This window comes from Pyrus communis, chromosome 17 (assembly GCF_963583255.1).
Source record: "Pyrus communis chromosome 17, drPyrComm1.1, whole genome shotgun sequence".
Taxonomy (NCBI): Eukaryota; Viridiplantae; Streptophyta; class Magnoliopsida; order Rosales; family Rosaceae; genus Pyrus; species Pyrus communis.
The window spans coordinates 17,229,425-17,241,634 of record NC_084819.1 but is presented as its reverse complement, the minus strand read 5'-3'; the positions used below and the strand labels follow the sequence as shown (position 1 = coordinate 17,241,634).

General features: G+C 36.5%; 1 protein-coding gene across 2 annotated transcripts; it reads left to right on the top strand.

Annotated features, from left to right (window-relative positions):
- The first annotated feature begins 3,453 nt into the window (after window positions 1-3,453).
- LOC137722280 (flocculation protein FLO11-like) lies at window positions 3,454-8,039 on the top strand. Of its 2 annotated transcripts, XM_068461245.1 has the most exons (6): window positions 3,454-3,835; window positions 4,171-4,276; window positions 4,711-4,831; window positions 4,930-5,865; window positions 6,159-6,575; window positions 7,986-8,039. In XM_068461245.1, exons 1-5 carry the CDS (start codon window positions 3,655-3,657, stop codon window positions 6,567-6,569), a joined length of 1,755 nt encoding a protein of 584 aa, XP_068317346.1. In that variant the 5' UTR covers window positions 3,454-3,654; the 3' UTR covers window positions 6,570-6,575; window positions 7,986-8,039. The 2 variants fall into 2 exon arrangements, with proteins under 2 accessions (XP_068317346.1, XP_068317345.1); XM_068461244.1 differs by lacking the exon at window positions 7,986-8,039 and having other exon boundaries at window positions 6,159-6,718.
- Window positions 8,040-12,210: the final 4,171 nt, after the last annotated feature.

The window sequence follows — 12,210 nt, the reverse complement described above, 5'->3', positions numbered from 1 at the left end:
AAATTGTATGGTAGTTGAATGAAAAAACATGAAATATTTCGATCATAAAAAAATTAATTCAATATTTTGAGAGGGGTTTGATTAAAAGGTGAACATATATTTTGATCATGCATGGATTAAACGTGGGAGTCCCTTTTATGAGCTAAAGTTAATCAACCACCACAAAGTGTGTGTAAAAATTAAGATGCATGCGAAACACATGAGCATAAAGGTAGCTAGGATATTTCCATGCAAAGAGGATAATACGTTATTATATTCCCATCGAAAGCTTCATAAATAAGTGACAAGAAACATAACGTGTCATTCGTTTTATGGAATATAAGATGCGTCAAATAATACATATTTTTTAAATAAACAATATTATTTACGTTAAAATGAAGGGGATGAACTTAATCTTATTTTACACGAAGTAAATAAGATAACATCTACATATGATTATCAGTTGTCAATGCATGTGAGATCCACAAATGAAGTCTATGTGTAACGATGATTAAGTTGCACACATATAGGTAAACAACTCTTGCAAAATACCAAAATGGAAACCCTATGTTTCAAGTTAGCATATGTCACTTCTTTGTTTAATAATAGGTTACAAAATGCTAAAATGGAAAAATAGAAAGTTAGCAACTACCTACTCAAATAAATATAGCCTAAATAATCCAAGTCATCAATTGTTAGGTTGGGGGGTTGGCCCTTAATCTTCCTTGAAAGATATACAATTACCAAGAAAGTCTATTGAGGTGGGTCCAATGATTTGATGATATGAGTAGGAATCATATCAATCAAATAGATATTTAATCATAATCATAGTATAGCTTCCAATTAGATAAATCAATTCTCAAAGTCCTTTCAAAAGATTTCCATAAACAAGACTATTATATTATAGGGTAAAGCAAAACATAGTTAAGTAATTAACAAAATAATTAGCAAAAAGGCCTTTTTTCCCACAAAAATCATGACAAAGTTTTTTTTTTTTTTTTTTTCAAAGAGACCAGCTGATGGCGAAGGCACGTTTAATTCATTTTTTGGGAGTTTAGAAGATTTACAAATATATTTTAGTTTTTTTTTTATTACATCGGATGATCTATCGGTGCTATAAATTAAATTCCAAAAGCATCGTGTAGAATACGGATATAAATTTGCTCCAACTCCAGTGAACATGATGATGATTGATGACCAATGGAGTAAAATCATGTGGCTAGTTTTGTTGTTGTTTGGTGTGTTCCTGTTGTGTGAATGACATATGAGGTTTATGGTTGTTTGATGGCTTTTGCCTTTGGTCCACTCACATGCCTCGAACGTTAGATTGGGACCCATACCAATTGTGAAAAGAGTAAGATTCTCTTCCCTCCTAATTCATCCTCCTTTCCATCCTCTCATATTTAAACGGTTACAATTACGCAACGTTTACATCTTGTTTTGAATTATATATATAGGAGGCGTTTGTTTGCCCTCACTAACTCGGACTGGACTGGACTGGACTAGCTATTAGTCCAATACTGTGTTTGTTCCATGCTGGGACTAACATTAATGAGACTAAAGGGGACTAGCATGGACAAAACCCTTCACTAAGAGGTCTTAGTGAGACCCCCCAATAACCATGGGACTAGCTAAGACTATCCTCTATTTCTCGTCCTTGTCATGCTCAACGACCACTCCCGACAGACTCCTCATCATCGCCGGTCACTTAGATCAATCATTAACTTCCCGACTCTCTTTCAGATCCATTTCACAACCAACTTTCATATAAAATATACCAAATTGAAGCTGGGAGTGACAAGATTACGATTTTACTTGAATCGAGGCCAAAATGTGGTCGAATGTGGCCGGAAAATGGCCTGGAAGTCTCGGCCTGTTTAGGCTTCTTCAAATTCATGACAAATTCAAGCATGCAAAGCTAAGATCTCGGTCCAGGGATGGTGATGAATTTTTTTGGCGGTGATAACTTCATCCAATTTAATGAGGGTTGGCCAAAAAACACATCGGGAAACCTGCAACTCGTCGGGAAAATTGGAGCCGTGAGGTTCCGTTCGAACAACGCATAGCTAGAGAGGGAGGGAGGACAGAGAAATAGAGACTGAAATCAATAAGGAGTTTGATCAGGAATGAGAAAGAGACATGAATTGAGAGGTCTGAGAGGAAAAAAAGGGGGACACAATGGGACGATGAGAGAAGAGGAAAATAGTGGGACAGAAATGGTAGAAAAAGATGGAGAAAAAGATAAGATCATAATAAAATATTAATAATTTATATATTAAATAAAATAATATTAGAATTTGTTATTATCCAGCTTCTTAGTCCAATACTGCACCAAACGCTTCACTAAATTAGTCCAGTTTAGTCTAGTCTAAGCCAATCCAGCTTAGTCCTTAAAGCTAATCCAGTCCGAGATAGTGCGGCGCAACAAACACCCCCATAAAGAATAAAACAAAAAACAGAGGATATGAGTTAATGAGATGGTAATAGGAGTGAGAAGGGGGTGGAAGTGACTGACCTTCTGCTTGCAATTTGTTTGTCCGTCCCTGACACACCACCATGAATGGGAATGAACACCTATTGGCCACACTTTGTGTATTATTATTCCCCTCGGATTTGGATTCTCTTCTGAGCTAATGAAAATGATTCTCATGATCAATCATCGTGGACCGTTAGATTTTTATCCAACGGCTACAAACAGGGGTTCCTTTAAAGTTATAATAATTATAACCGTTGGATAAAAATCCAACGGTCCATGATGATTGATCAAGATGATCCTCTCTATTAGCTCAAGAGAGGATCCAAATCCATTCCACTGATCTCCTTGAGACAAATTTATCAGTGTGGTAGAAATACAATTCAGTATATCAAGTGTTATAAAAATGTAAATAAAATTGAGAAATTCCTCAGTGTGCTAGTAATACGATTCAGTATATCAAGTGTTATAAAAAAATAATTGGAATGAAGAAATTTCTCATTGTGCTAGCAATACGATTTAGTATATCAAGTGCTATAACAACGTAACTGTAATGTTTAGTAAAATCTTACAACTAACCGCTAATTCACTCATAACAAACCATAACTTGATATGGAACTTAACGTACATCTCTTTTACTCTCGAGCTAAAAGAAAATAAAAAACAAGGAGGTCACGAGTTGGAAGCTTCAAGTTGACAAGTTTGTTTGACTGTGATCAGAAAAACTAAAATACTCATGTGAGTTTTTTCAATTCCGAAATACATAAATAATCATGACTTAACAACCGTTATTCTCATTTTTAAAAAGAGAAAAAAATATATATATAAAGCCCCCCGAAAAATAACACAAAAAAAAAGTAGTAGAAGAAGAAGCATCTTCCCATTAGCCAATGCTCCAATGACCCCCAAAATAAAAAATTCCGAGTAAAGCTCGGATATTTAACTGCACTGTTGCAATTCCAGTTGCAATTCGACAGATCTGAACGCTCCAGCATCCGCTCTCTCTCTCTTTCACATGACGTAAACGTGATAACGAAAGAGAAGCTCGATATGCTGTCTCTCTTTGCATCTACGACACTCTCTCTTTGCACCATTAGATCTCTCTCTCTCTCTCTCTTACTCTCTCTCGCTCCTCCACTGCATACAATTTGCTGAAGAAACAGAGAGATATGGTGTGAGGGGCATAGAGGAATTGGGGAGCGATGATGAACAGGAATGTGAGGGAATCTCTGGCCGGAGGGAGGAACTTTCCGATGGGATCGCAACACCGGCGAGGTCAGAGCTTGAACTTGGCGCCAAAGGACTCCGACGATGGCGGCTTGGATCTCTTCTCGAAGAGCCGCCGGACTCTCTCTGTAACTTCCTCCGACGAGGCTTCCGACGGTACGTTTCATCGTGCTGGTTATTTCCGTTTTCTTCCTGGACAGAAATGTCCTTCCGTGTTTCATCGGTTTGGGTGTACAATTGGTCGTTGATGCGGAGGGCAGTTCGGTCATTTAAGCGAATCATAACTGCCTGAACCGACAACGAACCAATAGGATTTGGCGACGTCCTGTCCATGAGGATATAGATTCTGGATTTTGTTCACGACTAACCACCCAACGGCGCCGTTGTTAGTTAATCCATCAAACGGCAGCGTTTTGATTGGAAGATTTAATTTTGATAATTTAGTTGAATTTTGAATTTCTTTTAATTGATTTGATTTTTTGCACAAACAGTTTCTGTGAAATTGGGGAGGCTGTCAGTCGGATCGGCCAAGGTGGGAAGCACTGGCATTGATGATCTGTTGTCGTCTACAGATGGCGGAAAGCACGATTACGACTGGTAAGTCTAAAACCGTTAGATTAGATTAGAATATCGCTTGAATAAAAGAAGATATCTTTGCTCGTTTTCGCGTTGAACCAAACCTTTTCTGATTTATATGTTTGTGTACGTCTCCTCCACTGCATCACGATCCAGGTAAAATTTTGTTAGATTTAATTTTAATTCACATTCGATCATTTTTTCGCGGCGGAGATGTCAGTTTCAGAATCAACACTCAGAATAATTCCTTGATGACACGCCGGGGAAACGATAGATATAGTAGTGGGGAACTGGGGATACGTATCGATGCGAAATAGTTGGATTGAATGTTTTGTATAATGTTACCTGTATGATGTCAAATATTGTTGGTTTAAATTGTTAAATTATTACCTCATGAAATTTGATAGTAATTAAATTACGTCTCTCTGATTTTTATTACATTTTTGTGTCATCAGGCTTCTCACTCCTCCTGAAACTCCGCTGTTTCCTTCATCGGATGGAAGTGAATCCCAACCGTCCTTAGCTCCTCCAAGAAAAAGTTTAAGCAGACCGAATTCTGCAGCTAAGCCTTCAAGGGTATGTCTTTGCCAGTTGAATTCATCCGTGTCAATCGTGAATTTCCGTTAGGAAGTGTTATACTTTCATTATTTTCTTAATTTTTATTTCTCTTGCAGCTTTCAGTTTCGCAATCCGAGAGTAACCATTCATCAAGACCTGCTAGAAGCAGTTCAGTGACTCGCTCTTCGACCTCTGCCTCACTATACAACAACTATTCCTCCAACAGATCCTCGAACATCCTTAACACGAGTTCAGCTTCGGTTTCTTCTTACCCTAGACCTTCATCCCCCATTACCCGCTCTCCATCTACGGCAAGGCCTTCCACTCCAACCTCTCGCCCAGCGCTGTCACGGTCCACAACTCCTTCTAGAGCCCGTACAGTTTCAACCACCTCTTCCATCGAGAAACCTCGGCCAGTGCAAGGCTCATCAAGGCCCTCAACTCCTAGTAGTTCAAGGCCACAAATTCCTGCAAACTTGAATTCTTCACATGGTTCTCGACCAAACTCTCGTCCATCTACTCCCACTCGTCGGAGTTCATTGCCTTCTTTGTCTCCAGCATCGAGTCCTTCACCTTCAGTTGGTCGCGGTGTTCTGTCAAATGGACGCAGTTCAGCACCCTCATCCCGACCAAGCTCCCCTAGTCCACGTGTCCGTCCCCCACCACAACCAATTGTACCTCCTGATTTTCCTCTTGACACACCGCCAAACCTTAGAACAACATTACCAGACAGGCCAATTTCTGCTGGTAGATCCCGTCCTGGCACTGCTTCCACAATGAAGGGGAAGCCAGAACCCCCAGCTCCCACAATTGTGCCAAGAAGACAGTCATCACCCATTGTCTCAAGGGGAAGACTCACAGAGACCCCTTCCAGGGGACGTGTACATTCCAATGGTCACCTTCCTGATGTTCACGAGCCTCCTCGGAAATCTACCAATATCCCTGATATGGGTATGCGGAAACCTGTGAAGTCTTCAACACCACCTGCAGACAGCACCGGATTTGGGAGGTCTATCTCGAAGAAATCCCTTGACATGGCTATCCGACATATGGTATAAATCTCTTTCCTTGGCATCATATAAATGAAGTTTCAGGTTGTGAAATTACTCTTCGTATTGTCTTGTGATGCATATCATTGTATTAAATTCGTATAATGGTTGCTATCGCGGTATGAACGTAGATGACAACTTTAGTCTGCCGTACACCGTGTGAGAAAAAGAACAGTAATTTGTCCAGTCTGTTTGTACTAATTGTAGCCAAGGATTTAATAATTTTTTTCAAATTCGTAAGACAAATTTTGGAACAAGTTAATAGATTCTAATGCTTGATCTACTATCTGATGTAGGATATAAGAAATGGATCAGCAAATGCTCGCCAACTTTCAGGCAGCACCCTCTTTCCTCAGAGCATTCGATCATCCACTTCCGCTCCCAAGGCCCAGTCTGTACGCGCATTGAGCACGCCAGCATCCGCCCACATTAACGGAAGCCACCAAACCAACAGTAACGGATTTGTCTCAGAGAATGGACACATTATGAATAGGCATGTAGAAAACGGAAATGAGGCAGACAGCAGACGATACTCTGCAAAACTGAGTGAAGTGGACATCTACGAGAGCTCGCGTTATGATGCGATATTGCTGAAAGAAGACATGAAGAACACGAACTGGCTGCACAGTTTGGATGATAAACTTGATCAAGGACCCATCTTCGATAACGGATTCGAGCATCTGCCTGAACCTTTCGGGCTCTTATAACACCTGGTGAGCAAGTGATGTTATTGTTTTTTTCTTCTTGTTTTAAGTTATCTGGTTTCTTAATATGGGATGAATCCGCTTTAAAACAGAAGAATGAAGAGCCAAGTACTTGTTTTTTTGCAGTGAAATCAATGCATTTTATTAGTGTTGGTCTTCTGTATTTGCAATTAGCCTCCTAAATCAAAAAATTTAATTTCTCGAATTCTTTGAATTGTGATGCATCATTTACCTGTCTGTCGAAAGAGTTTTGAGAATTGAAAGTCTTTCCGGCACCATTGTTAATCGACAATGCCATTGTTGGAACTTTTTTTTTTTTATCCTACCCTAGTTACGGTGAGGGGATTCGAACTTGGTGAAGGGAGACGGCATACTGTCCTAAGGGCTGGTTTGGTATTGCTGTGCTTTGAAAAAAAGCTACTTCTGCTGTGCTGTGAGAATAAGCAGCTGTGAAATAAAGCAGCAGAGTGTTTGATTAACTTTTTTGTAAAAGTGCTTTTGAAAAAAAAAAAGCAGTATTATAGTGTTTGGTAAACTTTTATGTAAAACAGATATGAAAAAAAACCAGTTTGTCAAAGCTGGGTTTTGCAGCTTCTTGTTTTTGGCTTTTTTTCACCCAAAACTGTGAAAAAAAGCTGAAGCTGAATGTTTGCCAAACACAAAAACAGCTCTCAGCTTTTTTTTATACCAGCTTTTTTCAGAATAACCTCAGTACCAAACCAGGTCTAAGTCAATTCACTTAATCCACGTCTGTAGCCATTGCTAGGAACTTAAGTGGGCCAAGAAATAGAGACTCGAATTTTGGGTTGAATTAAAAGCCCAAGAAGATTCAGAATTGTGGGTTTGTTTAGAGGCCCATTTGGGTTTATGGGCCAAAACATTTAAAAAAAATGTTCTTTTACCTTGATTAAGAAGAATATTGGACCAACCAAGTCAAGGGATGCTTAGCGACTGCCTATATAGAAGTACTTTTGTTCATAAGCGGTTTAGTATACATGTTCCAAATTTCAATTAGAAGCATGTTGAAATTTTTATTAAAAGTAGTGCTTCAAAAAAAATACTTGGAGTTAGCACTGAACAGGTCTCTAGAAAGCGCAATTGAAACCGTCTAGAACAAGCGTTAACCGATGATTAAGTAGATCCAACTAGATTTGGACAATACGATACTTTGGGGACTGCAACGGGTTTCAAGTAGTGCTTCAAAATATTGTATTGTCAAATTTCAATTAGAAGCATGTTGAAATTTTTATTAAAAGTAGTATTTCAAAAAAAATACTTGAAGTTAGCACTGAAAAGGTCTCTAGAAAGCGCAATTGAAACCGTCCAGAACATGCGTTAACCTGATCATACGTAAGAATTTCTCGTTTATTAGAATTTAACGTATTTCGCTTCGATGTACGTCTCTCAATCGAGAACCAGAGAGGGAAGGGGGAAGGTATGATGCAGCAGCTGATGAGGACCACTGAAACAGGCCACGGTACCAAAGAAAGGAGGGGACCTCCTTTCTTTTTCCAGATTTTTATAAATAATATGAAAGCAACATATATTCATACACCACCAGATCTGAAATCAAGAGCACAGCAAAGGACTTTTCTTCGTGTCATTTATTTCTTGAAAGAAAATTCAAGATTCAAAAAAATGCATCGAACATGCCGATGAATTAATATTTTCTCCCTAATTTATAAGTAGGACGATTCAAACTTGAATCCGAGAAAGCATGCACATCGAGTGACTAGTCCAACTCACGATAACTATGTATCGGTATATGCCTCTGAGTTGTTTGTATTTATTTTCTTTTGAAATCGAAAAGTGTCACTGTAACAGTATTAAATAGATTTTAGAATAATCATGAACCAGGGTTGGTCCAATTTTGTGCATATCACATGTCCTTGGCATTTTCAACCCGCATTTGTCAATTTGTAATTAATAGCATGCATATAATTTTATTGAGTAATGTTATTCTTTTCATAATTTTATACCATGTTTTTTTACTATTTTAGGTGGCAGATGAGTTGGACAAGCCACATCGTTTAATTTCAATTTCAATTTTCTTATTAATTAAAACACTTCAATAAGAAAATTGCAGACTTCAAGTCTCTCTCTTGCACTAATAACTTAACTGGGTATGAACCCTAATCCGACAGACAAAGTTGATTTTGACTCCTAAGTCTCATGAAAGCTAAGACATTATTTAATGAAATAATCAGATGAAATCCTTCTACTAAACCACAAAATAAAATTTGAAAAGAAAACAAAAAAATAAAAATCACGAGCAAAGAAGCCATGGAGTAGCAGTGAAGATTGGAGAATGAGGGGGGAGATTGGGGCTACGGGGATCAACAAGAGTCTGGAGATCAAGCTTGATCATAATCATGGAAATCAACAGAAATCAATGAAAAAACAGGTGTCAAGAAAAAAAGGGAAGGAAGAAGCAGAATTGAAAGGAAAGGAAGGAGGAGGCTCCTCGTATACCACAATCATCATTTAATTAACCAATTTTTTTAATTAATTATTAATTTTTTAAAATGATTTTTAATTGAAATTAAATGCTGATTAATTTAAATGATATGGCTGTGCACATCAGATATCACCTAAGGTGATATATAAATGTGGTATAAAAATATGGTTAAAATAACATTACTCAATTTTATTTGATATTTTTGGATTCATAATAACGTGCATGTTCCCCGTAAGTTATATTTGTGGATGAATCATTGCATTTTCTCATTCATTCTTAAGCGAGTTTAAATCTTTTGCATTCATTTTGTGTGTGGCCTTTTAACTTTATATTTGATTGATACGTATTAAATTTATAGACAACAGGTTAAGGAGAATTAAGTTTACAAACACGCATCAATTAATGATAATTGCCATAGAAATGTAACAAATAAAATAAGAGTAGAAGATTTGAACTCTTTTCAAGCAATAGTGTATTTTGGGTTGGTGGCTTATGACCCAGAATTTAATAACATGTTTGGTGTCTTTTAATACATATGGACCTATGATTTGTACACGTTTGGTGTATAATAATATCGCATACAACCACCTTTACCGACGCCAAAATGTTATATTTTCTAATTTTCTACTTATATCCATTAGTCAACGCTATGGTGGATGTTTTCATATATGGGATTTAAATGTTGGTGACGAGAAAATGATTATCAACCGTTAATACATCGTGAATGTGCATTGACGTTTGAGATACGTTCGCTCACGCGCGAACAACTATCCAATTACGGCAGCTCTTCCGGTGATCATAAACAAACGTAAAGAACACATGCTACAACATGGGCTTCGGCAAAAGTCGCTGTCCAAATTGTTGCTTTCAGCCAATGACCATTCACCTTTCTTCTTCTTCTTCATTTTTTTTTTCTCGATAACATGGCAGAAGAAAAAGAAACATTAAGGAACTACTAATTTAGCTGCAGCGATTCTAGAGCAGTCATCCGAAAGAGTTTGAACTAAACAAGGAGAAGGCTCCGCAAGCTCTGAAAACTTCATCTAGCTGTTTAAACCCAATTTGGCTAACCCATTAGCTACAAAATTACACTCTCTATGAACGTGTTACACATTACAACTCCAGTTCTCTATGATCAAACTTTTGCACTTCGAGACAAAACCATATAGAGGATGATTATTAAGGCTAGGCAAACCATGAATCAAAAAGACCACCAAAGCATAATCAACCTCCACAATAAGATGAGAGAAATTTGTAGCTTTAGCTACTTTGAACCCATAAAACGAAGCTCAAAGCTCAGCATGAAGAACTTTCTCAACTATTTTTTAGCAATAAAACCAGTGATTCAGTTACTGTGCAATTCACTCTTTATATTTCCACTTTTTTTCTTTCCTTCTGAATTTAATGAATTTATGGGTAGATTTTGATGTTGTGCATGCAAATGGCCAACAAAGAAAATTAATGAGGTATGGCTTATTGTACGTACTTCAAATTTTGTGTCGTTTATTATTGATTGAGACGTGTTAAGTTTATAACCAACAAAATTAAAAGGATTAAGTTTGTAAACACTATCAATCAATAATAAAGACTATATAAAAATCATACACACAAAATAAATGCAGAAAATTTGAATTCGCAACGAGACCCATCCGTCCTCGGATCCTTTTTTCTTTTTTAGAATTTAGAAGGAGCTGCACCACGTGAATTCCTGTATAAAAATAAAATAGTTGACATTTCTTTAGCATTTTCATGACAGGGGTAACGTAAATTTTGGACTTTGTCATAAATAGTCAAATGCAAATTTCACTATCCACTGTCCCCACTCTCAATCCTATATTTTAGAGTTGAACAGTAAAATTGTAAATAAATGTATTAAAACAATTTGGAGTGTTTATGAGTTGTTAAAGAACTTAAAAAGTAGTAGAAATTCTTTAAGAAGCACTTCAAAAGATTTGTGCCTGGTTTGTAGCAAATATTTCTTATTATAAATGCTCTTGTTAAAAATATTTTTATAAGAAATACGTCAAAATTTTCATTAAGATTTGAAGTTCTTTCTACAAGAGTACTTGAAAGTCCTTTCTTCTCTAAAAACCACTTTTACAAATTCTTAAATACTTTTAATTTTTTCTGTCAAACGTAATTAAAAATATTTTAATTGTTAAAAGACGCTTTAAACCCTTTGCAAATGAGTTTTAAAGATTTCAATACACTCGTAGTAAGTATATCCCTTTCAGTAAAGTCGCTGACCAAATTATTGCTTTCAGCCAATGACCATTCACCTTTCTTCTTCTTCTTCTTCTTCTTCTTCTTCTTCTTCTTCTTCTTCTTCTTCAGGGTGAAATTCACTATTTATAATTCTATTTTTTTCTTCTGAATTTCATAAATTTATGGGTAGAGTTTGCTGTTGTGCATGCAAATCGCCAACAAAGAAAATCAATAAGGTATGGCTTATTGTACCTGACTTCAAATCTTCTGTACCTATTTTATGTGTGTCGTTTATTATTGATTGACACATTTAATTTTAATAAGGATTAAATTTATAGCACGTATCAATCAATGATAAAAATTGTAAAAATATCACACACAAAATAAATGCAGAAGATTTAAACTCGCTGCGGACCATCAATCCTTGGATCCATTTTAGAATTTGGAAGGAGCTGCATCACGTGAATTCCAGTAAAAAATAATATAGTTGACATATCTTTTGCTTTTGCATGACAGGGGTAACGTAATTTTCGGATTTTTGTCAACAATAGTCAAAAGTAAATTTCACTATTCACTGTTCCATTCTCAATCCTATTTTGGAATTGAACAGTAAAATTGTAGAAAATTAAAAAAAAAAAAAATGCCTTAACTTGGGTCATGTTTGGAAGTATATTAAAACAATTAGGAGTGTTTATAAGTTGTTAAAAGCACTTAAAAAGTGTTAGAGATTCTTCAAGAAGCACTTCAAAATTATTGGTATCCTTTTTGTACAATTTACGCAGTAAATATTTCGGGTTACAAACGCTCTTGTTAAAAATACATCAAACTTTTTATTAAGATTTCAACTTCTTTCTAGAAAAGCACTTGAAAATCCTTTCTTCTCTATAAACCACTTCTACAATCCTCAAACACCTTTATTTTTTTTTCTATCAAATATATTAAAAAACACTTTCAATTGTTAGGAAAATGCTTTAAACCCTT